The 26,929-nt window shown below is 37.9% G+C and overlaps 1 protein-coding gene and 1 pseudogene across 2 annotated transcripts in view; one reads left to right on the forward strand and one right to left on the reverse strand.

Annotated features, from left to right (window-relative positions):
* REC114 (REC114 meiotic recombination protein) overlaps positions 1–26,929 on the reverse strand; it is a 106,692-nt gene that overhangs the window by 54,389 nt on the left and 25,374 nt on the right. For both annotated transcript variants that reach the window (XM_028162744.2, XM_007197750.3), the window contains exon 2: positions 23,107–23,196. In XM_028162744.2, coding sequence (XP_028018545.1) covers positions 23,107–23,196 — 90 coding nt within the window. The remainder of the gene's footprint in view (positions 1–23,106; positions 23,197–26,929) is intronic.
* Positions 15,609–17,665, forward strand: LOC103018580 (eukaryotic translation initiation factor 5-like; annotated as a pseudogene).

A 26,929-nucleotide genomic window follows, 5' to 3' on the forward strand; every position in this document is an offset into this window, starting at 1 on the left:
GCTTAAAAGGAGAAAGAAGATGGGGAGGGGGGAGAGGAGGAGGAGGAGAAAAAAAGACACCATCACATCTATGAAATCATTCTGCAACAAAAATGAAAGAGGGAAATATAACACTCAAGATTAAAAAGGGCATATCATTTTGAAAAAAACCTAGAAACAGAAGTAAATTTTTAATTAAAACTACCTGTGTGAAATGTAATAAAATTTTTAAAAACAGGTTTTTTGAAGCAAGAGATGAAAGATCCAGTATCAGGTAACAGACTGAGGTTTGGCTAAGAGTAAGACAGAAATAAGTGGGAGTTGGAAGAAATAAGAAATAAATAAGAAGAATAAAAATGTGATAGCAGAAAAAAAAACGTAACAGAATAAAAAAAAGTAGTAACAAAAGTAAAAACTGTATCGATGATAACCTAATAGAAAAATGGGAGGATTTCAACAGACACTTCACAAAAGAGGATATCCAGATGGCCAATAAACATAAAAAGTATACAATCTCATTAGTAATATGAAAAATATAAATTAAATCCAAAATGAGATATCACTACACACCTACCCAAATTGCCAAAATAAAAAGAAAATACCAAGTTTTGTAAAGACTGTGGAGTGCTCTCATACATTATTAGTGGGAGTGTAAACTGGCCATAATCGCTTTGGAAAACTCTTTGGCAGTACCTACCAAAGCTTAATCTTAATGTAGGCGTGCTCTCTGACCTGTCCCTCAGAGTATGTCCATGCATTAGCAGCAACACATCACCTAGGAGTTTGTTAGAAATGCAAAATCTCAGACCACACCCAAAACCTGCTGATTCACATTCAGCATTTTCCTAAGAGTCCAGGTAATTCATATGCACATTAAAGTTTGAGAAGTGTTGTTCTACAACTCATCCATTTTGCTTCAAACTCACCCATTCCACTCCTGGAAAAATACATACAAGTGTTCACCAAAAGATGTATATACCAGGATGTTCACAGCAGTACTATTTCTAATAGCTAAAGATTGGAAATTACCCAAACACCCATCAATAATACAATGGATAAGCAAATTGTGATATATTCCAAAATGAGAATGGACAATCTATAACTGTGCACAACAATAAGGACAAGTCTCATACATATAATAATGAGTGAAAGAAGCCAGACAGAGAAGAGTTCTGTATTATTCATTTTACACAAAGTCCAGAAACAGGCAAAACTAATCTGTACTGCTAGAAGTCAGAATGATGATTAGCCTTTGGGAGAGTGGTGGTCTATAGTATTGACTGGAAGGGAATATGAGAGAGGTTTCTGGTGTACTCAAAATGTTCTGTTTCTTAGGTACAAATTTCCGGTTATAAAATAAATAAGTCATGGCGATGTAATATACAGCATGATGACTGTAGTTAATAATACTGTATTGCATATGTGAAAGTCGCTAAGAGAGTAGATCTTAAAAGTTCTCATCACAAGAAAAAAAATTTTATAACTATGTATAGTGAGTGATGTTAACTAGACTTACTGTGGTCATTATTTCACAATATATACAAATATCAAATCATTATGTTGTATACCTGAAACTGATATAATGTTACAATGTCAACTATACCTCAATAAAATGTTGTTTCTTAACCTGGCCAATAAGCATATGAAAGATGTGCTTCATTAGTTATCTAGGAAATGAGAATTAAACCACAATGACATACCATTACCCAGACACTAGAATATCTAAAGTTATAAAAAACTGGCAATACGAGAATGCAGAACAACATGGACTGTCAAACAGAGCTGGTGGGAAAGCAAAATCATACAACCACTTTGAAAAAGACTACAGCAGTTTCGTATAAAGTCAAATATTCACTTACCATGCAACCCAGCAATTCCATTCCCAGGTTTTTCCCGAAGGAAATTAAAACATATGTCCACACAAAGACTTGTATATAAATGTTCATTGCAGCTTTATTCATAATTGCCCCAAACCAGAAATAACCCAAATATCCATCAACAGGTGAATGGATAAACAAATGTGATACCACCCGTAAAATGACATTCTAATCAGCAATAAAAGAGAACATGATACACACAATAACACGGACAAGTCTCAGAAACATTATGCTGTGTAAAAGAAGCCAGACAAAAAAGAGTATGTACTATATAATTCCATTTATATCAATTGTTAGCAAAGGCAAAACTAATCTGTAGTGATAGAAAGCAGAGTAAAAAGACAAAGCGGTTGCCTGGGGATGGGGGTGAGTGGGCAAGAAGAAACTTTTGGCGATAAGAGAAATGTTTCATATCAGGACTGTGATGGTAGTTTATACAGTTGTATACATTTATCAAAACTCACAAGTGAACTCAATTGAGTACATTTAATGTGTGTAAGTTATACTCCAATAAAACTCATTTTCAAAAAGGCCAACAACAAATCAAGAAAAAATATTTCAACATATGTTTAAAGATGTAATATTCTTACTCTAGAGAGATAATGCCAATAATACCAACAACAAAAGCCCAGTAACTTAATAAAAAATGTGAAGCACACTGTGGATTTCCAGAACGCTGAAAAACTTACAGAAACACCTGAGGACTGACAGCTTTCAACTTTAGAAAAAGATTTAGATGTGAATCCAATGCTTGTAAACATTCCCTTAGTCAGAAGCTAACGGATAAATTTTTCTGGAATGGTAACATAAATCCCAAGTATAAATGGGCTATGGCTTAGGAAAAAGTGAGTTTTTCCAGAGCCTGGCAAAAACGGTGTCATCAGACAACACGGTCAGGGAAAGCTCTGCTGAGATTCACTGTACCTATTGCTGCCAGGAGTGGTCACCTCACTTCTAAAAAGATTCTATTGCCTTTGCCAATTAAGCAAGGAAATTAATCTAACTCCACTGTGTATGAATGTGCTTTCTCCTTCCACCCACCTGAAATACATCAGTTGGCATCAGAAGTGAGACTGGCACAGACACACCACCACCCTCGTTAAAGAGTTTGGAAGGAGTGCTGGGAAGACAAGTGAGGGAACGCTGCCTGAGGAAGTATGGATGGAGACGAGAGAGACGAGAGCAGTTACGTGAGTTTTTCCCCTGGAGTAGTCGTAGAGTGGAGTTCACAAACTGTTCTCTTTACCGCTGAAAAGTTGAGCCCAAGGGATAATTCAAAAGAGTAAAGACAAGATAGTCTAAGGCATAACTCACTGCCATCTCACTAAGGTGGGGAGGATGATCACAGATTCCCAAAGGGCTGAAAAGCCAGGGGAGATAGAGGAGATATGATAGAGGACCCCCTCACATGTCTTTCAGATGGGTAGACAGCAACTTTTCAGGCCAGGAATACGTAAGAGCTGAAGTTTATTTAGATGTGGGAAAGTATAAAAATAGAGCAGCAAAACACTTTAACTCTTGCTAACCCAACTCTCTCTGTAGGAGGATAACAAAACACAAAAAAGTGATATTAATTGATGCCAGTGGTTTTAAATGTGGGAAGGGGGTAATAATAAAGTTATGAAGAGCTCTGTCTTCCTTGATCCTTCCTGAAAAAGTGACCAAAGACTGGTTCTAATTTAAAGAATTTAACTGTGTGAATAACTTGATTTTAAAAGTTTGTGCTAAATCTTTCCTCTCAGAAAATTCTGAAATTGAGACTATGATTTGGACAAATATTTTTAAACTAACTGGGTTAAAATTAGTGTTGGAAGATTCCAGAGCTCATTTAAATAGGAATATAACATTTTCACTGGTAAACATACTATTTCTTTTGGAAGAATATTTGGGCTGAGTGTGAAAAGTAAAACAAACCAAAAACTATAAACCCCATTTCCAGGATGACTCATATTTCCCAAGAAAATAGAATTAAAATTGTCTCAAGGCCATTTAACTTCTGTGTTTCAGACATAATTTTATTTAGGTGAAGACACTTGTGCTGAATCAGAACCAACTGAGATAAAAAGGAGTACCTGGAAATAGAGGCTAAAGTCTTAGGAAATAATTTCCCCCACTTGGCTATCTTTAAGAATCTTGGCTTAAGACTCTGGATTCTGCAACTACTTGTGAGTCAAGAAGGGAGATACTGATAAAAGGTAGATCTTTACAGATTTATAATTGTAAACAGAATATGTTTTTAAATTTAGAGAAATATTCCAAAAGGAGTTATGAATTCCACATTTTAAAAAAGGAATTTGAGTGAAAGGAAATGGATGGCAGCTCACTGAAGGATAAGTTCACTATGATCAGGAGCTCCAGCACCTGGAGGGGAGGAACCAAGCAGGACTGAGCAGGCAGCAAAGAAGCAGGTGGCGACAGCAATCTTATACTTAAGGGTGACTGCATGAGGGCACAGCAAGGTACAGAACCCTGTGCCCCAGAAAAGCCACGCCTCCATGTCCCCAGACTGAAAAAGGCTCACAGTGCTCATCCTACACTCAGCACAAGCTAAAAGAAGAAGAAAATCATGTAAAACCTAGCAAAAACAAAACAAAACGCATTCACTAGCTGGAATGTGTGTGTGTGTTTGTGTTGTATGTTTGGAAATGTGTTATAGTTTTAAGAGAACACACACACACACTCAATCCTACAGTTAGTTCTACAACAACAAAAACCCAAAAACCCAATCAGAAAATACACGAAGACCTGAATAGGTATTTCTCCCAAGAAGATAAACGACTGCCAACTAGCACATGAAAAGATGTTCAACATCACTAACCATTATGGAAACGCAATGAGATATGACCTCACATCCATTATGATGGCTACTATAAAAAAAAAAACAACGAGAAAACAGAGACTAAGAAGACAATAGAAATAAATCAATGAAACTAAGAACTGGTTCTTTGAAAAGATAAACAAAATCGACAAACCTTTAGCTAGACTCAACACTCAAACAAGAAAAAAAGAGGACTCGAAGAATATGAGTGAAGGAAGAGACTTACAACTGACACCACAGAAATATAAAGGACTATAAGAACTACATTTGAACAATATAATGAACAATTATATGCCAACAAACTGGACAACCTAGAAGAGACAGTTAAATTCCTAGACAACCTACCAAAACTGAGTGGTGAAAAAACTGAAAATCTGAACAAATCAGCTACTAGTGAGGAGATCAAATCAGTAATTAAAAACCTCCCAAAAAACAAAGTGCAGGCTCAGATGGCTTCACTGGTGAATTCTATCAAACATTCAAAGAATTAATACCAATCCTTCTCAAACTTCTTCCAAAAAATAGAAGAAGAGGTTCCAAAAATAGAAGAGGGAATGTTTCCAAACTCATTTTATGAAGCCAGCATTACCTTGATACCAAAACCAGACAAGGATGCCACAAGAAAAGAAAATCACAGGCCAATATCCCTGATGAACAGAGATGCAAAAATCCTAAACAAATATCAGCAAGCTGAATTCAATAATACATTAAAAGGATCATACGTCATGATCAAGTGAGACTTATTCCAGGAATGCAAGGATGGTTCAACATCTGCTAATCAATGTGATACATCACATTAACAAAATGAAGGATAAAAATCATAAGATCATCTCAATAGATGCAGAGAAAGCATTTGACAAAATTCAATATCCATTTATGATAAAAACTCTCAACAAAGTGGGTATAGAGGGAATATACTTCAACATAATAAAGGGCATATATGACAAGCCCACAGCTAACATCATACTCAATGGTGAAAAGCTGAAAACTTTTCCTCTAAGATTAGGAACAACACAAGGGTGCCCACTCTATAGTCACTTTTATTCAACATAGTACAGTAAATCCCCTACATACGAATGAGTTCTGTTCCAAGAGTGCATTCATAAGTCCAATTTGTTTGTTAAGTCCAACAAAGTTAGCCTATACACAATCGGCTATATAGTACTGTACTGTAATAGGCTTATAATACTTTTTACACAAATAATACATAAAAAACAAACAAACAAAAAAACATTTTTAATCTTACAGTACAGTACCTTGAAAAGTACAGTAGTACAGTGGCATTGAGTGAACAGGCAAGAAGAGTTACTGACTGGAGGAGGGAGAGGAGGTGGGAAATGGTAGAGCTGAAGGATCATCAGCAACAGGAGACAGAGGGCAAGCTGCAATTTCACTCATACCTGACACTGATGGAACACACGTTTGTATCTTTGAAAGTTCACAACTTGAAGGTTTGCATGTAGGGGACTTACTGTACTGGAAGTCCTAGTCAGATCAACTAGGCAACAAAAAGAGAAAGGCATCCATATTGGAAAGGAAGAAGTAAAATTATCTCTGTTTGCAGATGACATGATATTATACAGAAAACCCTCAAGACTCCACCAAAAAACTGTTAGGACTAATAAATGAATTCAATACAGTTGGAGGATACAAAAATCAGCATACAAAAATCTGCTGCATTTCTATATACTAATAACGAACTACCAGAAAGAGAAATTACAAAACAATCCCATTTACAATTGCATCAAAAAGAATAAAACACCTAGGAATAAATTTAACCAAAGAGGTGAAAGACATGTACATTGAAAACTGTAAGACATTAATGAATAAAAAAATGAAGTCACAAATAAATGGAAAGATAGTCCATGCTCATGGACTAGAAGAATTAATAGTGTTAAAATGTCCACAGTACCCAAAGCAATCTACAGATTCAATGCAATCCCTATCACAATTCCAATGGCATTTTTCACTGAAGTAGAACAAACAATCCCCAAATTTAAATGGAACCACAAAATACCGTGAATAGCCAAAGCAAGCTTGAGAAAGAAGGTCAAAGCTAGAGATACCATGCACCCTGATTTCAAACTATATTACAAAGCTATAGTAATTAAACAGTATGGTATTGGCATAAAAAAAAGATACATAGATCAATGGAACAGAACAGAAAGCTCAGAAATAAACCCAGGCATACATGGTCAGTTAATTTACCACAAAAGAGCCAAGAATACACAATGCGAAAAGGACAGTCTCTTCAATAAATGGTGTTGGGAAAACTGGACAGCCACATGCAAAAGAATGAAACTGGACCACTATCTTACACCATAAACAAAAATTAACTTACAGTGGATTAAAGACTTGAATATAAGACCTGATACCATAAAACTCCAAGAAGAAAACATAGATAGTAAGCTCCTTGACATAGATCTTGGTGATGATTTTTTGAATCTGACACCAAAAGCAAAAGCAACAAAAGTAAAAATAAACAAGTGGGGCTATATCAACAAACGAAAAAGCTTCTTCACAGCAAAGGAAACCATCAACAAAATGAAAAGGCAACCTACTGAATGGGAGAAAATATTTGCAAATCATATATCTGATAATGGTTAATATCCAAATATATAAAGAACTCCTGCAATTCAACAGCAAAAAACCCCAAACAATCCAGTTAAGAAATGAGCAGAGATCTGAATAGAAATTTTTCCCAAGAGGACATACAGATGGCCAACAGTACATGAAAAGATGCTCAACATCACTAATCATTAGAGAAATGCAAATCAAAACCACAATGAGATATCAACTCACACCTGTTAGAATGTCTGTTATCAAAAAGATAAGAAATAACATGTGTTGGCAACGATGTGGAGAAAAGGGAACCTTTGTGCACTGTTGGTGGAAATGTAAATTGATGCGGCCACTATGGAAAACACCATGGAGGTTCCTCAAAGAATTCAAAATAGAACTACCATATGCTCCAGCAATTCTACAGGGTACTTATTTGAAAAAAGTTAAAACACTATCTTGAAAAGACATTTGCACCCCATGTTCACTGCAGCATTATTTACAATAGCCAAGGTATGGAAACAACCTATGTGTCCATCAATGCATGAACAGATAAAGAAGATGTGGTATACATAGGCAATGGACTATTATTCAGCCCATAAAAAAAAAAGTCTTGTCATTTGTAAATGACAAGCATTTACATCATTTACATGATGAGGGCATCATGCTAAGTGAAATAAGTTAGACAGAGAAAGACAAATACTGTATGATCTTACTTACATGTAGAATCTAAAAACAAAAACAAAAGAACAAGCTTATAGATATAGAGACCAGATTAGCAGTTGCCAGGGTAGGGGTGGGGAGTGGGAGAAATGGTGAAAGGGGTCAAAAGACACAAACTTCCAGTTATAAAATAAATAAGTCATGGGGATGTAATGTACACCATGGTGACCATAGTTAATAATACATACAGTTGCCAACTCATGATGGTTCAACTTAACAATTTTTCAACTTTATGATGGTACAAAAGCAAGAAAATTCAGTAAAAGTGTACTTTGAATTTTGATCTTTTCCCCTGGGCTATCAATATGCTGTACAGTACTCTCTCGTGATGCCTGGCAGTGGCAGTGAGCTGCAGCTCCCCCAGCTACCGAGTGGATCATGAGGATTAACAACCAATACACCCAAAACTATTCTGTTTTTCATTTTCAGTGCACTATTCAATAAATTACGTGAGATATTCAACACTTTATAAAATACACTTTGTGTTAGATGATTTTGCCCAGCTGTAGGCTAATGTAAATGTTCTGAGCACATTTCAGGTAGGCTAGGCTAAGCTATAATGTTCAGTAGGTTAGGTGTATTAAATGAATTTTGACTTAGTATTTTCAATTTATGATGGGTTTATCAAGACATAATCCCATATTAAGGAAGATCTACACTATATTGCATATTTGAAAGATGCTAAGAGAATAGATCTTAAAAGTTCTCATCACAAGAAAAAAATCTTGTAACTATGTAACGTGATGGATGTTAACTAGTTTATTGTGGTGATCATTTTGCAATGTATACAAATATCGAACCATTGTATACCTGAAACTAATAATGTTATATGTCAATTATACCTCAATTTAAAAAAACAAGAAAATAACCACCATTAGTGAGGATGTGGAGATATTGGAATCTTTGTGCACTGTTGATGGGAGTGTAAAATGGGGCAGCCACTGTGGAAAAAAAGTATGGTAGTTCCTCAAAAAATTAAAAATAGAATTACCTTATATTCCAACAACCCTTCTGGGTATATACCCAAAAGAACTGAAAGCAGGGTCTCAAAGAGATGTTTATATACCCATGTTCATAGCAGCATTATTCACAATAGGCAAAAGGTAGAAACAACCCTAGTGTCCACTGACAGAAGAACTAATAAAATGTGGTATATACATGCAACGGAATATTATTCAGCCTTAAAAGAGAAGGAAATTCTGACACAGGCTGTAACCGGATGAATCTTGAAAACACTGTGCTCAGTGAAATAAGTCAGACACAAAAAGACAAATACTGTATGATTCTACTTACACGAGGTAAATAGAGTAGTCACAGTCATAGATACAGAAAGTAGATTGATTGTTGCCAGGGGCTGAGCTGGGAGAGGGGGAATAAGGAGTTGTTGTTTAACGAGTATAGCGTTTCAGTTTTTCAAGATGAAATGAATTCTGGAGACGGACAGTGGTGATGGCTGCACAGCAATGTAAATGTACTTAATACCACTGAGCTGTGCACTTAAAAATGATGAAGATGATAAGTTTTATGTTATGTGTGTTTTACCACAATTAAAAACAAATTTTAAAAGGCCACCATAGGTAAGAGAGAATCTGTTCAAAATGCCAAGACTGGAAAGGGGAAGCCAGCTGAACTTGGGCCAAGGTAGACTGAAGATGGAGTCAAGGTCTCCGGGCCCTTTGGCTATACCAACCCTTTGAAAGAAGTAACAGAATGGCCTAGTGGTGGTTTTGCATGGAGCCTTTTGACACTAATGTCCTCACTTGGATGCAGGTGCTAATTTAACAAGCAAAATGGAAACCTATGGTACTACTGTACACCAAGCTACAGTTTAATCTGAAGCATTAAGTTCCCATGGACCTCACAGGAGGTGGCAGAGAATTATGAAGTTTAAGGGAAATCAAGTTTAAACAGCTGCCCGGGTCCAAGCAGAGAGCCCAAAGCTTGTTTGGATTTCAACAAAAACATCACAGAGGGAGCTGTTACCGGGCCCTAGCAATCAGTTTCTCCGAAAGAAATGACACTGTACTTTTGTTTTTTTTGGTTGTGCAGCTTCTACAAAATTTGATAGTACAAATACAGCACACTTTAATCCATGCCAATAATTAGATTCTCATACTAAAACAGAAGTGGCTAAAACTTTCCATGGCTATCCTGTCCCTTCCTTTTATGGGAAAAATCCTAAAAATATATCACAACCCAGATTAGTATGAAGGGAGAGGGTGTGTAAATGTAATACCAACAGAAAATTGCAATTGAAATGTGCTATAATCTAAATATGTTTCCTCTTCTATGTGTTGGTTCTTGTGGAACCCAGAAAATACTGTGAATACATTGCATAAACTGACAAAACTGTTCTTTGATTTAGGGGGCAAAATGTTTTTTAAATATGTATTCTTATTTTTATCACACACATACACATAATTTAAAAAATCAAATATTTCTATAATAACATTGATTCATAAGAACTAAATATTTTTAAAGTTTATTACATGAACAGTACTAAAAAAAGGAAAAACCATCTCAGTAGATGCAGAAACAGCATTCAACAAAATTCAACTCCTATTCATGACTGAAAACTCTCAGCAAACTAGAATAGAAGGTAACTTCCTCAATCTCATAAAGGGTATTGACAAAAACCCTACAGCTAACACTATACTTATTGTTAAAAAGACTGAATGCTTTTCCCCCAAGATCAGGAACAAGGCAAGGATGTCGATTCTCACTAAAGGATGTCCTAGCTGGTGCAATCTGGGGAAAAAAGAGCAGGGAGCTGGACAGAGTATACAGACTGAATGAAAGGAGGAATGTGAAACTGTCTATTCACAGACAACAGATCACCTGTGTAGGAAAAAATGACAAAACATCTAAAAAAAGCTGTAGAACTAATAAATGAATTCAGCAAGATCACAGGACATGAGGTCAACATGAAAAAAAAGTCATTTGTATTTCTATACCTTAGCAACAAATTATTAGGTATTGGGATTTCTAAAATTCTATTTACAATAACTTAACTATAAAGTATTTGTGGATAAATTTAGCTAAATATGTATAAGACCTATTGTGAAAACTACAAAACACTGCTGAGAGAAAGTTTATAAATAAATGGAATAAATAAAAGATATAAATAAATGGAGAGTTATAACATGTTCATGGGTCAGAAGACTCTATTAAGATGTCAATTCTCCCCAAGATGATTTATAGATTCAAAGGAATCCCAATCAAAACCCCAGCAGGTTTTTGTTTTATTTTTTTTTGCAGGAAAGCTGACTCTAAAATGCAAATGACAGAACAACTTAGAAAAAGAACACGGAGGAATTACACTACCAATTTCAAAAATTACAGCAAAGCTAAAGTAATCAAGACAGTATGTTATTGGATTAAGAATAGACATTTAGGTCAACAGAACAGAAAAGTGAGTCTAGAAATAGACACACACATACACAGCAAACTGATTTTTAACAAAGGTGCCAAGGTAATTCAATGACAAAAAGTTAGCCTTTTCAATAAATGATGCTGGAACAATTGTTATGTATGTGCAAAAAAGTTAACCCAGACCCTTAACCCTCGTTATATATGAAAAATTAATTCAATGGTTCCAGAAGTAGATTCTCTAAGATCCGTGATTATGTCCATAACATAGTAATTTTTTCAATATCACATTGCCTTAGTAGAAGAGAAGAAGGGATTCTATACCAAATAATAATAAACATTAACGTTATTAAATACTACTAAAAATTCATAATGAACCACAGGGCTAAATCTAAGAGCTAAAATTATAAAATTTCCAGAAGAAAACACAGAAAAATACCATTACAATCTTAGAGTAGATGAAAATTTCCAAAATAGCAGGCAAAGAGAAAAAACTGGAATTCATTAAAATTTTAGGCTTTGGCTCTTCAAAAGACACTGCTAAGAAATGAAAAGGTAAGCCACAGACTGAGTGAAATATTTGCAGAACCCATTTCTGATAAAAGAGCTGTAACCAGAATAAGAACTCTTAGAATGCAAATCAAAACAACGAGTTATCACCTCATACCGGTTAGAATGGCCATCATCAAAAAATCTACAAACAATAAATGCTGGAGAGGGTGTGGAGAAAAGGGAACCCTCCTTCACTGTTGGTGGGAATGTAAACTTGTACAGCCACTATGGAGAACAGTATGGTGGTTCCCCGGGAAACTAAAAATAGAGCTACCATATGATCCAGCAATCCCACTCCTGGACATATATCTGGAGAAGAACATGGTTTGAAAGGATACGTGCACCCCAATGTTCACTGCAGCGTTGTTTACAATAGCCAAGACATGGAAGCAACCTAAACGTCCACTGACAGATGAATGGATGAAGAGGATGTGATACATATATACAATGGAATATTACTCAGCCATTAAAAAGAATGAAATAATGCCATTTGCAGCAACATGGATGGACCTGGAGATTATCACACTACGTGAAGTAAGTCAGAGAAAGACAAATATCATGTGATACTACTTATATGCGGAATCTAAAAAAAAATGATACAGGTGAACTTGTTTACGAAGCAGAAACAGACTCACAGACTTAGGGAACGAACTTATGGTTACCGGGGGGAAGGGTGGAGGGGGAAGAGATAGATTGGGAATTCGGGATTGACATGTACAAACTGCTATATTTAGAATAGATAACCAACAGAGACCTACTGTATAGCACAGGGAATGCTGCTCAATATTCCGTAATAAACTAAATGGGAAAAGAATTTGAAAAAGAATAGATACATGTATATGTATAACTGAATCACTTTACTGTACACCTGAAACTAACACAACACTGTTAATCAACTATGCTCCAATATAAAATAAAAATTTTTTAAAAATGCAAAAAAAGAAAAAGAACTCACAATTCAAATATAAAGACAGACAACTCAATTAAACAAGGTTATAAGATATAAACAGACACTTCAATAAGATACACAAATGGCAAATAAACACACAAAAAGATGGTCAATATCATTAGCCATTAAGAAAATTCAAATTAAAACCACCATGAGATACCACTACATATGCACAAGAATAGTTAAACTTAAAAAGACTGACAATGTCAAGTGTTGGTGAGGACATGGAACAACTGGACCCTCACACACTGCTTGTAGGAACGCAACTTTGGAAAACAGTTTTGCAGTTTCTTATAAAGTTAAACATAGATGTACTATATGACCCAGCAACAGTTCCTCTCTTGGGAATTTACCAGAGAAAAATGAAACTATATGTTCATACAAAAAGGCTGTATACAGGGCTTCCCTGGTGGCGCAGTGGTTGAGAGTCTGCCTGCTAATGCAGGGGATGCGGGTTCGAGCCCTGGTCTGGGAAGATCCCACATGCCACGGAGCAACTGGGCCCGTGAGCCACAATTACCGAGCCTGCGCGTCTGGAGCCTGTGCTCCGCAACAAGAGAGGCCACGATAGTGAGAGGCCTGCGCACCGCGATGAGGAGTGGCCCCCACTTGCCGCAACTGGAGAAAGCCCTCGCACAGAAACGAAGACCCAACACAGCCATAAATAAATAAATAAATGATTGAAGGACTTTAAAAAAAAAAAAAGGCTGTATACAAATGTTTATACCAGCATCATTCATAACAGCCCAAAAATGGAAACAACCCAATGTCGATCAAAAATTGAATGGATAAGCAAACTAGGTTTATCCACACAACAGAATATTATTCAGTAATGAAAAGAAATGAACAATATGGATGAATCTCAAAAGTATTATGCTAAGTGGAAGAAGCTGGACACAAAAGGGCTACATAATGTATGATTTTATTTATGTGAAATTCTAGAAAAGGCAAAACTATGGTGGCAAAAAGCAGATCAGTGGTTTTGCTAGGTGCCAAGGGTGGACAGAGAAGATGGACTGCAAAAGAGCACAAGGAAACTTTTTGGGTTAATTGAAATGTTCTATACCATGACTGTGTGGCGGTTATACAACTATACACATTTATCAAAGCCCATCAAACCGAACACTTAAAATTAGTGAATTTTATTTTGTGTAAATTATACCTCAGTAAAGGTATCTTTTTAAAAAGAGTTTAGACAGTCACACGCTCTCCCACACCTCAGCACAGAGGCCAGGGGCTGACCCGCCAGTGGCCTATCCAGTACCCATCCCTTCTGCTCCCTCCTTGCTGGCAGAGCCAAGTGGGGGCATCTGCCCTAAGGGGTGGTGTGGGTCCCTCTCTGACCCAAAGAGTAAAGAGAGCTTTGTTCAAGTCCACCGCCAGTGGTGGTCAAGAAGGGGCCCCGTGATACAGTTCTGGCCAGAAGGCAGAGGCTCTGGTGGGGCTTCTGGGAATGGATCCCCTGCTCGTAAAAAGCTGTGCTGAGAAGGGACTTCTTGCTTCCTGCCTCTGGACACGGCCCAGAGTGTTCTGAGACCCCAAGAACTGTACAGGACACCTCTTGCCGCTTGGAGCTGTAGCAGCCATTTTGCAAGCATGGAGGGACCTGAGGACCAGGACCTGCCCCAGACCTATTGAATTTGAATCCCTTGGGGGTGAGGCCAGAACTCATGCATTTTCTGCAGACTCTCCAGGTGACTCTGGTGCACCCAGGACCGAGGACCACTGCTTTGAGCATACAGTGCTGGACCAAGACGTGCCCTGCCCAGAAGTGATTTTGAGCACTCCTCTCCCAGGTGACTGTGGTTGGCCCTGATCCATCATCAGATCAGTCCTATGGGTGTGAAAGGGCTGCCATAATTATGGACCACAAACAGGGTGGCCTAAAGCAACAGAACTCTATGCTCTCACAGTTCTGGAGGTCAGAAGTCTGAAATCAAAGTGTCCGTAAGGCCAGGCTCCCCCTGCTGTTTCTACGAAAGAGTCCTTCTTTGTCTCTTCAAGCTTCTGGTGGTTGCTGGCAATACTTGACTTTCCACGGCTTGTGGACACATCACTCCGATTTCTGCCTCCCTCTTCACATGCCTTCTCCCATGTGTGTCTGTGTATCTCTGTATCTCTCTTCTTATAAAAATACCAGCCATTGGATGTAAGGACCACCCTAAGTGGTCCAGTGTGACCTCATCTTACCTAATTAAGATCCCATTTCCAAAGGATGTCACATTTGGAGGTTCTGGATGGACATGAGTTTTGGGGGACCCTATTCAACCTAGTACAGCTTCCTTCTTTACTTACTTTTCTTCTGCCCTCACTCTTACTGCCCTGGGGTTATACTTCTTCCTAATAAAGCATCAGCACGCAAGCTTGCTTTCAGGTTTTCCTTTCTAGGGAAACTGGAGTAAGAAAACAACCATATTCCAGACAGCGAGAACATTCCAGAGGTCGCCAGGCCCCGGGCGCTGAAGGGTGTGGACCCCAGACGTCGCTGGGATAGCCCGTCCCTGCTGCTTGGCGGTGCCTGGCCCGGCCGCTGCTCACTGTGCTGCCTCCGCCGCGCTCCTCGGACACGGGTTCGCGCGTACCTCACTTCATCCCAGTCCCGGGACAGCAACGTTGGGTTTATGTCTTTATTTGATGAAAACGAGCTGTTGCACAGCCACTGGTACCTGTATTGGGGAAACACAGCATACAAGCAAGAAGCTTACAGCCTCAGTGGCAAAAAATTTTTCATGTCAGAGACTGAGAACTCCTGCAGTCGTTTATGTTATCCCTTCTTCTCCAGACAGGGGATATCAAAAAGTTGCAATCAAAGATCTCATCATCTTATTGATAAAGCCACTAATGAGCCAAAATGTCTGTCAACGTCAACCGCAGCGTGTCAGGCCAGTTCTATCACTACAAGATGCCCCGTCTGATTGCCAAGGTTGAGGGCAAAGGAAATGGAATCAAGACAATTATAGTCAACATGGTTGACATAGCCAAAGCGCTTAATTGGCCTCCAACGTATCCCACCAAATATTTTGGTTGTGAACTGGGAGCACAGACCCAGTTTGACGTTAAGAATGACCGTTACATTGTCAGTGGATCTCATGAGGTGAATAAGCTGCAAGGCATGTTGGATGGATTCATTAAAAAATTTGTTCTCTGTCCTGAGTGTGAGAATCCCGAAATGGATGTGCATGTCAATCCAAAGAAGCAAACAACAGGTAATTCTTGTAAAGCCCGTGGCTATCGAGGCATGCTTGACACACATCATAAACTCTGCATGTTCATTCTCAAAATCCCACCTGAGAATAGTGACAATGGTTCAGGAAAGAAAGAAAAGGAAAAGAAAACTAGAAAGGGCAAAGACAAGGAAAATGGCTCCGTGTCCAGCAGTGAGACACCACCACCACCAGCACCCAATGAAATCAGTCCTCCTCCACATGCTGTGGAAGAAGAGCAAGATGATGACTGGGGGGAGGATACAACAGAGGAAGCTCAAAGGTGAAGAATGGATGAAATCAGTGACCACACAAAAGTTTTAACCCTCAGTGATGATTTGGAAAGGACTGTTGAAGAGCGTGTCAATAACCTGTTTTTTTTTAAAATTTATTTATTTTATTTATTCTATTTTTGGCTGCGTTGGGTCTTCGTTGCTGCACACGGGCTTTCTCTAGTTGTGGTGAGTGGGGGCTCCTCTTCCTTGTGGTGCGCGGGCTTCTCATTGCAGTGGCTTCTCTTGTTGCGGTGCACGGGCTCTAGGCACGCGGGCTTCAGTAGTTGTGGCACGCGGGCTCTAGAGCGCAGGCACAGTAGTTGTGGCTCGCGGGCTCTAGAATGCAGGCTCAGTAGTTGTGGCGCATGGGCTTAGTGGCTTCGCGGCATGTGGGATCTTCCCGGACCAGGGCTCAAACCCGTGTCCCCTGCATTGGCAGGCAGATTCTTAACCACTGCGCCACGAGGGAAGCCCTCCTGTTTGATTTTGTTAAGAAAAAGAAAGAAGAAGGTAGTATTGACTCATCTGACAAAGAAATTGTAGCTGAAGCAGAAAGACTGGATGTAAAAGCCATGGGCCCTCTTATTTTGACTGAAGTTCTTTTTAATAAGAACATTAGAGAACAAATTAAGAAATACAGGGCACCAATTCTTACGATTTTGTCACAACAAAAAAGCTCAACGGTACCTTCTTCATTGTTTGGAGTGTGTGGTAGCAATGCACCAAGCTCAGCTCATCTCCAAGATTCCACATATCTTGAAGGAGATGTATTATGCAGACCTTTTGGAGGAAGAAGCCATCCTTAGCTGGTCAGAAAAGGCCTCTAAGAAATATGTTTCAAAAGAACTTGCCGGGGCTTCCCTGGTGGCGCAGTGGTTGAGAATCCGCCTGCCAACGCAGGGGACACGGGTTCGAGCCCTGGTCTGGGAAGATCCCACATGCCGCGGAGCAACGAGGCCCGTGAGCCACAATTACTGAGCCTGCGCGTCTGGAGCCTGTGCTCCGCAACCAGAGAGGCCACAATAGTGAGAGGCCCGCGCACCGCGATGAAGAGTGGGCCCCGCTCGCCGGAACTGGAGAAAGCCCTCGCACAGAAACGAAGACCCAACACAGCCAAAAATAAATAAATAAATTTATAAAAAAAAAAAAAAAAAAAAAAAAGAACTTGCCAAAGAGATTCGTGTCAAAGTGGAACCTTTTATAAAATGGTTGAAGGAAGCAGAGGAAGAATCTTGTGCGGTGAAGAAGATGATAAAGATGAGAATATTGAGGCGGTGTATTCAAAAACTGCCAGTGTACTGAAAGTTGAAGCTGTAAAGTCTGACAACAAGGACGATGACATTGATATTGATGCCATTTAAAGGGGTGGGTGCAGCCCAGCATAACAGTTTAATGCTGAGAATCTTTCTGCATCATCAGCCAGAAGTGCAACATGTATGTGCAAAAGCTAAAATGGGTTAACATCATGCTACACTTTCTACTAAAAATGTGTTGCTGTGAGTGGTCTGTATTTAAACCCAAGAAGACATCTAGGGAGTCCATACACATATCAGTGAGCAGATATGTGTGCTTATTTACAGCACGTTTCTTTTTGAAAAATTAGTGGTGGACACATTTGGATCACATTTATATAGTTATAAAAATAAAGATTTGATTTTGCTCGCTTTTCAGATTTTTGGCTCTGAATGACTTAAGTAAGCTGAAATAATTGGCTCGTTTAAAAAAATGTTGCATCATCATTTAACCTGATAGGATTATTGGAGCCTGTTAGATATTGTCAGGTGCTGAGACTGTAAAGAGGTCTCAGCAGAATGTGAACACAAACTTACTTATAAATACCTTACTCAGTCATTAAGAAATGTAGCACTTTTAAGTCTTATTTCTAGTCCCTCAGATTGGCATGTGGTAATGTACATTCTTCCCATGCCAAGGGGGACTGATAATCAAATGACAGTGCAACACCTTTACCTTACTGAGAAGTTAAAATGACCTGAGTGTCCTATAAATAAAATTTTAAGAACAAGTTTTGAAACTTGAATTGTGTTTTTTTTCATTTCTTCTATACTTGCCCCAAATTGTAGTCTTTGAAGTCATGTGCACTTGCACGTTGGATGAGCCAGGGGAATTATTACATTAACATATAACATTTTATTATGTGTATGTAGCTCTTGCTTTTATACTGAGAGAAAACTGAAACTTTGGGGAGTGATTAAATAGTAAGCTCTACGATTTTATTTGGGGGAAGCAGGAAAAGGCACACTTAATCTCTAGCAAACACTGAGCATAATTTTTCAGCATTTACTCTTGATTCAAATTACAATTCCAAAATATTTAGACATACTGTATCTTTTGTTCAGTGTGGATTTTTCCCCTGACAGACTATGGTTCTTTGATGACTTTTGCTTCTGGGCACATAGCTTATGCTTTTCAGGTTTTCATTGCTATCTTGCCAAAATAAGTGTTAACTATGTCTCAAATCACCCCCCACACCCCCCAAAATGTCTTATTTTTTAAAAAAGCTAAAAGCATACTTCTAAGAGCCTATATTTTGGTGTAAGACTTGGGGTGTTTTTTATTTTCACACTGAATATTGTGAGATACCCAGGAAGTCTGTGATGATGGCAACGGAAAGCATGTGCCTAGGGCCTGACCCAGCCCATCCTGGGCTTTAGATTTGGAAATAACTTCCTTGTGATGTGCTTGCCCAATCTGCTGATGTAAACTCCCTTGATAGACGGGCTTATGACTACATCTGAGAAATCATCTTGAATATACAAATTTACACAAAAAGTACACTGTGGGAATCAAAATGCACGGAGTGAATTTTTTGGGGAGCATGGCTTATTATCATTCACCTCTTTCTTTGTGATCCATCTCACAGATTACAATGAGACCTTAACAAATGTATGTAAGTTTTTTTCACACTGAAATTATATAAACATTTGGTATAATAAAAAATAAATAAAAAGAGTTTAAAGAAGATTTTAAAAAATATTACTCAAGTTATATATGTATACACAACATGCACCAAATTGTAGAGCTACAGTATTTCTCAATAGTGATGTCCTGGAATTTGATAAACTTGGTTTTGTTACTGCAGTGCAAAAAATCATTCCATGTATGATACCAAGTTTGTAACAACATCTACCGTTGGTGCAAAAGAATGGAGCAGAGACAAGGAACAGGGTGGGCCCCTATGTCTGAGGAAGCCAAACTGCATTAATGTCACCATTCAGCAAAGACCCATGATATTGACAAGGAGAATTAACTATGTGCTAGGCATCCATCAGTCCACCATCTGGGATTCTACATTCGAAGTTGAACAACAAATCTTACCTCTTGGCAGCTGATAAAAGCCCTAACAGTGGCAGATAAAGCACAACTGTACAAGTAGTGCTACAATTTTAAAAGTCACAAGGAATGCAAAGATGACTTTGCAGGTCATCTCACATTCAGATAAGGCTATCTTCCACTAGAGTGGAAAGATGAATCATCACAATACACAACTGTGGGATGCTGCCATATTATAACAGAATGTGTAAGGGATTCACCAAAAATTCATGTCTTTTAAATATATTTGACCTATTTGTTTATTACTGTTTCTCCCCACTAGAATGATGACACTCCATGATGACAGGGATTTTTGCCTTTGCTGTTCACTGCTATATCCTTAGCACCTAGTACAATGCCAAGCATATAGTAATTGTTAAGTGAATAAATTATGCCTACGTAGATATTCAGTAAATATTTGCACAAATTCATTATGTCAATGTAAATGATGTAATAACCTTCTCTTACATTTCCTTTCTTGTATAATTTCTCTGATTGGAAGTTAATAATTGTCTTGTTTCTTTATTCATTTTGTTTCTAAATACCAATTCAAACATAAACTTTCAATCTACAAATATAAATGCTATAGAGGATGTGGAGAAAAGGGAACCCTCCTACACTGTTGGTGAGAATATAAACTGGTGCAGCCACTATGGAAAACAGTATGGAGCTTCCTTAAAAAACTAAAAATAGAGTTACCACTATTATCCAGCAATCCCACTCCTGGGCATATATCCAGAAAAGACAAAAATTCTAATTTGAAAAGATACATGCACCCCAATGTTCACAGCAGCACTATTCACAATAACCAAGACATGGAAGCAATCTAAATGTCCATCGACAGATGAATGGATAAAGAAGAGGTGGTATGTACAATGGAATATTACTCGGCCATAAAAAGAATGAAATTTTGCCATTTACAGCAACATGAACAGACCTAGAGAATATCATACTAAGTGAAGTCAGACAGAGAAAAACAAATATTATATGATATCACTTATATGTGGAATCTAAAAAATAATACAAATGAATTTATTCACAAAACAGAAACAGACTAACGGACATAGAAAACAAACTTATGGTTACCAAAGGTGAAGGGGGAGGGGAGGATAAATTAGGAGTATGAGATTAACATAGACACACTACCATATTTAAAACAGATAAGCAATAAGGATTTACTGTATAGCACAGGGGATTATACTCAATATCTTGTAATAACCTATAATGGAAAATAATCTGAAAATATGTGTGTGTGTATATATATATTTATTATATATATATTTATTTATATATATATATAAAACTGAATCACTTTGCCATACACCTGAAACTAACACAATACTGTAAATCAACTATATTTCAATTAAAAAAATGAACTTTCAAGCAAGGAGATTCTTATTTCTCCTTTATATATTTCTTCATTCCAAAAGTTTCCTACAATATGTGTGTATTTATGTATATTCAGAATAAAGAATGTATGCATTTTTATAAAATTAGAGCTTTTGGAAAACAAGGTTTAAAATGTGAATAAATGCATATCTATCAATAATTATCTTAAATGTCAATGGACTAAGTGTTCCAATCAAAAGACATAGAGTGGCAGGTTGGATAATAAAACAAGAGCCTACAATATGCTGCCTACAAGAGACCCACTTTAGGGCGAAGGAAACACATAGATTGAAAGTGAGGGGATGGAAAAAGATATTTCATGCAAATGGAAATGACAAGAAAGCAGGGGTAGCAATACTCATATCAGACAAAACATACTGTAAAACAAAGGCCGTTTAAAGACTTAAACATAAGACATGACACCATAAAACTCCTACAAGAGAGCATAGGCAAAACATTCTCTGACATAAATTGTAGCAATATTTTCTTAGGTCAGTCTCCCAAGGCAATAGAAATAAAAACAAAAATAAACAAATGGGACCTAATCAAACTTACAAGCTTTTGCACAGCAAAGGAAACGATAAAAAAACCCAAAAAGACAACCTATGGAATGGGAGAAAATATTTGCAAATGACGCAACTGACAAGGGCTTAATCTCCAAAATATACAAACAGCTAATACAACTCAACAACAAAAAAAAAAACAACCCAGTCGAAAAATGGGCAGAAGACCTTAACAGACATTTCTCCAAAGAAGACATACAGATGGCCAGTAGACACATGAAAAGATGCTCAACATCACTAATTATTAGAGAAATACAAATCAAAACTGCAGTGAGGTACCTCACACCGGTCAGAATGGCCATCATTAAAAAGTCTACAAATGAAAAATGCTGGAGAGGATGTGGACAAAAGGGAACCCTCTTACACTGTTGGTGGGAATGTAAGTTGGTGCAGCCACTATGGAAAACAGTATGGAGGTTCCTCAGAAAACTAAAAATAGAACTACCATATGATCCAGCAATCCCACTCCTGGGCATACACCTGGACAAAACTCTAATTCAAAAAGATGCATGTACCCCTATGTTCATAGCAGCACTATTCACAACAGCCAAGACATGGAAACAACCTAAATATCCATCGACAGCTGAATGGATAAAGAAGATGTGGTACACACACACACACACACACACACACACCAGAATACTACTCAGCCATAAAAAAGAATGAAATTTTGCCATTTGCAGCAACATGGATGAACCTAGAGATTATCATACTAAGTGAAGTAAATCAGACAAATATCATATGATCACTTACATGTGGAATCTAAAATATGATACAAATGAACTTATTTACAAAACAGAAACAGACTCACAGACATAGAAAACAAACTCATGGTTACCAAAGAGGAAATGTGAGGGGATAAATAAGGAGTTTGGGATTAGCAGATACAAACTACTGTATATAAAATAAACAATACAGATTTACTGTACAGCACAGGGAATTATATTAAATATCTTATAATAACCTATAATGGAAAAGACTATGAAAAAGAATATGTATATATATGTGCAACTGAATCACTCTGCTGTACACCAGAAACTAACACAACCTTGTAAATCAACTATACTTTAATAAAAAATAAAACAAAATAAAATTAGAGTTTTATAGAGGACTCTATCAATTGATAATAGCATGCTTCAAGTTTTCTTTTAGCTATTTTCTCAAATCTATCCCTCTGCATATGCTCTTTATTCTATCCGGAAAACCCACACCCATCTCTCTATAAATCTAACCTGTCTTCAACCCAATCTCCCCAATGAAGAATCCTTTATAACACCGATTAATCTCAATCCTTTGATCCACTTTGACTCCCAACAAAACCCTAAACCCCTTTAGGGCAGGAAATATTCATTATGTTTTTTTATTTCCCACTGTTATAGAACATTCAATAAATGCTTAATTTGTTGAATTTGTTAATTTGATGAATTTCAATGAGACTGAAGAACCTTGAGGATACAAAATTAATGTAAAGCTACAAAGATAAATATACCTACATATTAAACTATATGCATAAAACCTACCAACAGTGTCTGTCCTTGGGAAATGAAGAAATGACCCGATATAACTATGGTGAGAACAAGATGCCCAGATTCTTCACTGGAGTCAAAAACCTTGAAAAAGAGAGAAATGTGTATAAGACATTTCTGTAATACTAATAAACTTATAACCAAACTATCTTCTCACACTGATCTTCCCACTCTGAATGTTCCCTTTCCCTCATTTAATCTGTAATCATTCCCCTATAGTTTCAAGTTTTCCTCATATAAGGGTTAACAGCCAGGCTTTTATAAAATATAACTAAAACCAATATTTTGAAACAACAACAGTAAATGAAGAATCAAGAGACATGGGGCCTGAGCCAACCACTTTTGAATTACATTTTAATAAATCATGAATTATCTGTGAGCCTCAGTTTCCTTTCTGTAAAATGGGGATAATGCTTTACAGGTTGTTGTCAGACTACAGAGTCAGATTCTTTAGCCACATAATCCATTTTTCACAACCCCTCAAAACTTGGTGTTTCCTCTGGATGAGCTTTAATTTGTAATGTCACTCTTAAAAATAGGGTGCCCCAAACTGACCATAATATTCTTGGTGTGATCCAATTATCTCCATTACTTGCAGTAATGAAGCCTACAATTACATTTATCTTTTGAGGGGGTAGTCCCATTGAAGAGTGATCTTACATCAATAAAACCCCCTGAAACTTCATCACCTCTGTTGGTAAATCATACTTTTACTTTCTGCATCTGAACCTAAACATAAGACCTTGCATTTACCCCCATTATATTTTATCTTGTTAGATTTGGTCTACAGTTGTGGTGGGGAGTTGAGGCAATTAAAGCAAAATGTCAAGGAGGTCATGACTCATAGATATTTAAGAGTGGGATTTGGGTCTTAAGTGACTACACTGTATAGGTGTCTTTAATATCATTGATAAACACGGTAAAGGTAAACATCCTTGTATAAACAATAGGATGAAATTATAGATTCATCTTAATGCTCAAAGCTCAAAATAATTAATACATACCTAACTCAAGTATACCGTTATAAGGTTACTGCATTCTATTAAGAAATAATGTTCTATCTTATAGTTCCATATGTGGGGTTTGAAGCTTCACTGCTATATTTAAACTCAAGATTTCCTACTGAGTTTTCTCTAATTCACTTTATTTATTTATTTATTTTTTAATTATTTATTTATTTATTTATGGCTGTGTTGGGTCTTCGTTTCTGTGCGAGGGCTTTCTCTAGTTGTGGCAAGTGGGGGTCACTCTTCATCGCGGTGCGCGGGCCTCTCACTATCGCGGCCTCTCGTTGCGGAGCACAGGCTCCAGACGCGCAGGCTCAGTAGTTGTGGCTCACGGGCCCAGTTGCTATGCGGCATGTGGGATCTTCCCAGACCAGGGCTCGAACCCGTGTCTCCTGCATTGGCAGGCAGATTCTCAACCACTGCGCCTCCAGGGAAGCCTCTAATTCACTTTAAATTCCAAACTTAAAAATCGAATAACATTTTAGATGTCAAGGTGGGTATGCTAAACCCTGCATTATTTCTTTAAGTGGTTGTTATTCATCCTCTTTCCCAATATTAGGAATTCAGTTATTTGTACAATGCTCTTCCCATTATAGTTTAAATAGATTATCTTGTATGCTTCATGACCACTTAAAACCTCAAGAATAGCTAGGAATGAAGCATAGCTATTGAAACTGGAGTCTGTTAAGCAAATTCTTTGGGAGGCAATATTCTAACATAACAGTTTAACTTTTTTTTTTTTTTTAGAGATATAACATATATCCCCAAAAGTGTCCAACACTCAAATGAACAGTTCAATGAGTGATGACAAAGTAAACACACAATCACCACTCAGATAAAAAAACAGAAGCCTTCCAGAAGGTACCCTAGTGCTATCTCCCAATCACTATCTGCTCCCTCCTCCAATATCCATCCTGACTTCTAACACCATAGTTTAGTTTTATTTATATGAATGGAATCATACAGAATTCTTTTGTCTGGCTTCATCAATGTTGTTGCACATACCTCAGTTCATTCGTTATCATTACTGTAGAATACCATTCTATGATTATACCACAATTTATTTTTTCATTCTTTTGTTGATGAATATTGTTTTCCAGTTTAAATCTACTGCAAATAATGCTGTTATGAACATTCTTATGTATGTCTCTTGTTGGGTAGAAACACTCGTTATGGAGATGCCAATTCTTTCCAAATAATTTTATTGTTTTTTCTTCCCTGCCCTCCAAACTTTTACATCTTATTTTTTTTTTTTTTTTTGGCCGCACTGCACGGCATGTGGGATCTTAGCTCCTCGAGCAGTTGGAAGTGCAGAGTCTTAGCCAGTGGACCACCAGGGAAGTCCCCAAACTTTTACATCTAATTGACCACTCAACATCTCTACTTAAAGGTCTAATAGTCATCTCAAAATTAGCAGCCCCTAACTTGAAGTCCAAACCTTCCCATTCATTCATTCATTGAATATTTACAAAGTGTCGAGCAAGTGGCACCTGTTGCCTGTCACCAGGTGTAGAAGTCTAAACACTTCTGCTCACTATATCTTGGTACTGGAGTCACCATGGAAAACAACACAGTCAAGCAGTGGAGGGAACAGCACTTGACTCACACAGAGAAGAAACAGAGCAAGATCAGTATCAGTACTGGGGCCTGGTTCCCCCATGGCCCGCAGCGGGGACCTAGGCAGCCATGCAGGGCAGCTGGCCTGCACTCGCCCCTCATGGCTACAGCACAATGCCTCCTCCTTCTCCCCCCAGGGGACAGATACAACAATGGGGCTGGCCAGGTGCCGTATGATGCTTAAGCAGAACACAGGAGCACAGGCTGTGAGGACTCTATTTCTTGCTAAGTAAGCGTTCCAGGCCCAAGGCCCATTCTTACAGCCAAGAGAGGGGGTTGCAAGACTGCATGCCCAAGACTGCCTTTCACAACACAAAGCACCTACCGTGGACCAGGCTGTTGCAGGCTTTTGACTCCCACAGTGTTCCCATCTCAGAATATAATTCTATCTTTCCATTTCGTTAGGCCAAACTGTGGAATCATTCTTGAATCCTCTACTTTTTGCATACACATATCCATCAGCAAATCCTTCAAAATATGCAGGATCTAACCACTTCTCACAGGTCTGGTCTGAGTTGGCATCATCTCTAGTGGGATTATTATAATAACCTCCTAACTGGCTTTCTAGTTTCTGTTCTTGCTCCCCTTTTCCAACACATTTTATTCTCAATACAGTAACCAGAGTGATCCTTTTAAAACCTAAGTCACGTCATGTCATTTCCAGCTCAAAGCCCTAGAGCAGCTTTCCATCTCATTCAGAGACTCATGCAAGGTGTTCCACAATCCATTACCTCTCTGCTCTCATCGCCCCTTTGGCCACTCTGCTCCAGCCGCACTGGCCTCTGCTGCTCCTTGAACCTACAAGGCACATTCATGATTATAAAACTCAGGGCTTCTCTATCTGAAATTGTCTTCTCCTAGATCTACATGACTCACTCCTTGATCTTTTTCAGGTCTTTGCTTAAATGTCATATGCTTAAATGTCACCTTTCCTGACCATCCTAGTGAAAACTGCCACCAGCTCCCTGCCCCATTACCCAGACCAGATAGTTCCTATTCCCTTTTCCAATTTTGTTTCTTTATACTTACTTATTTATCTGTCTACATATCTTCTTTAAAAGAAGATTGATGTAAGGGATTAAAAACAACACTCAAAGAATCCAAAAGAAGAATAGAATATAAAGGGAAGAACAGGTGGGACAAACACAAGACAAAAAGCAAGATTACAGACTTACACCTAACCCTTTCAATGA

This window comes from Balaenoptera acutorostrata, chromosome 3, assembly GCF_949987535.1.
Source record: "Balaenoptera acutorostrata chromosome 3, mBalAcu1.1, whole genome shotgun sequence".
Taxonomy (NCBI): Eukaryota; Metazoa; Chordata; class Mammalia; order Artiodactyla; family Balaenopteridae; genus Balaenoptera; species Balaenoptera acutorostrata.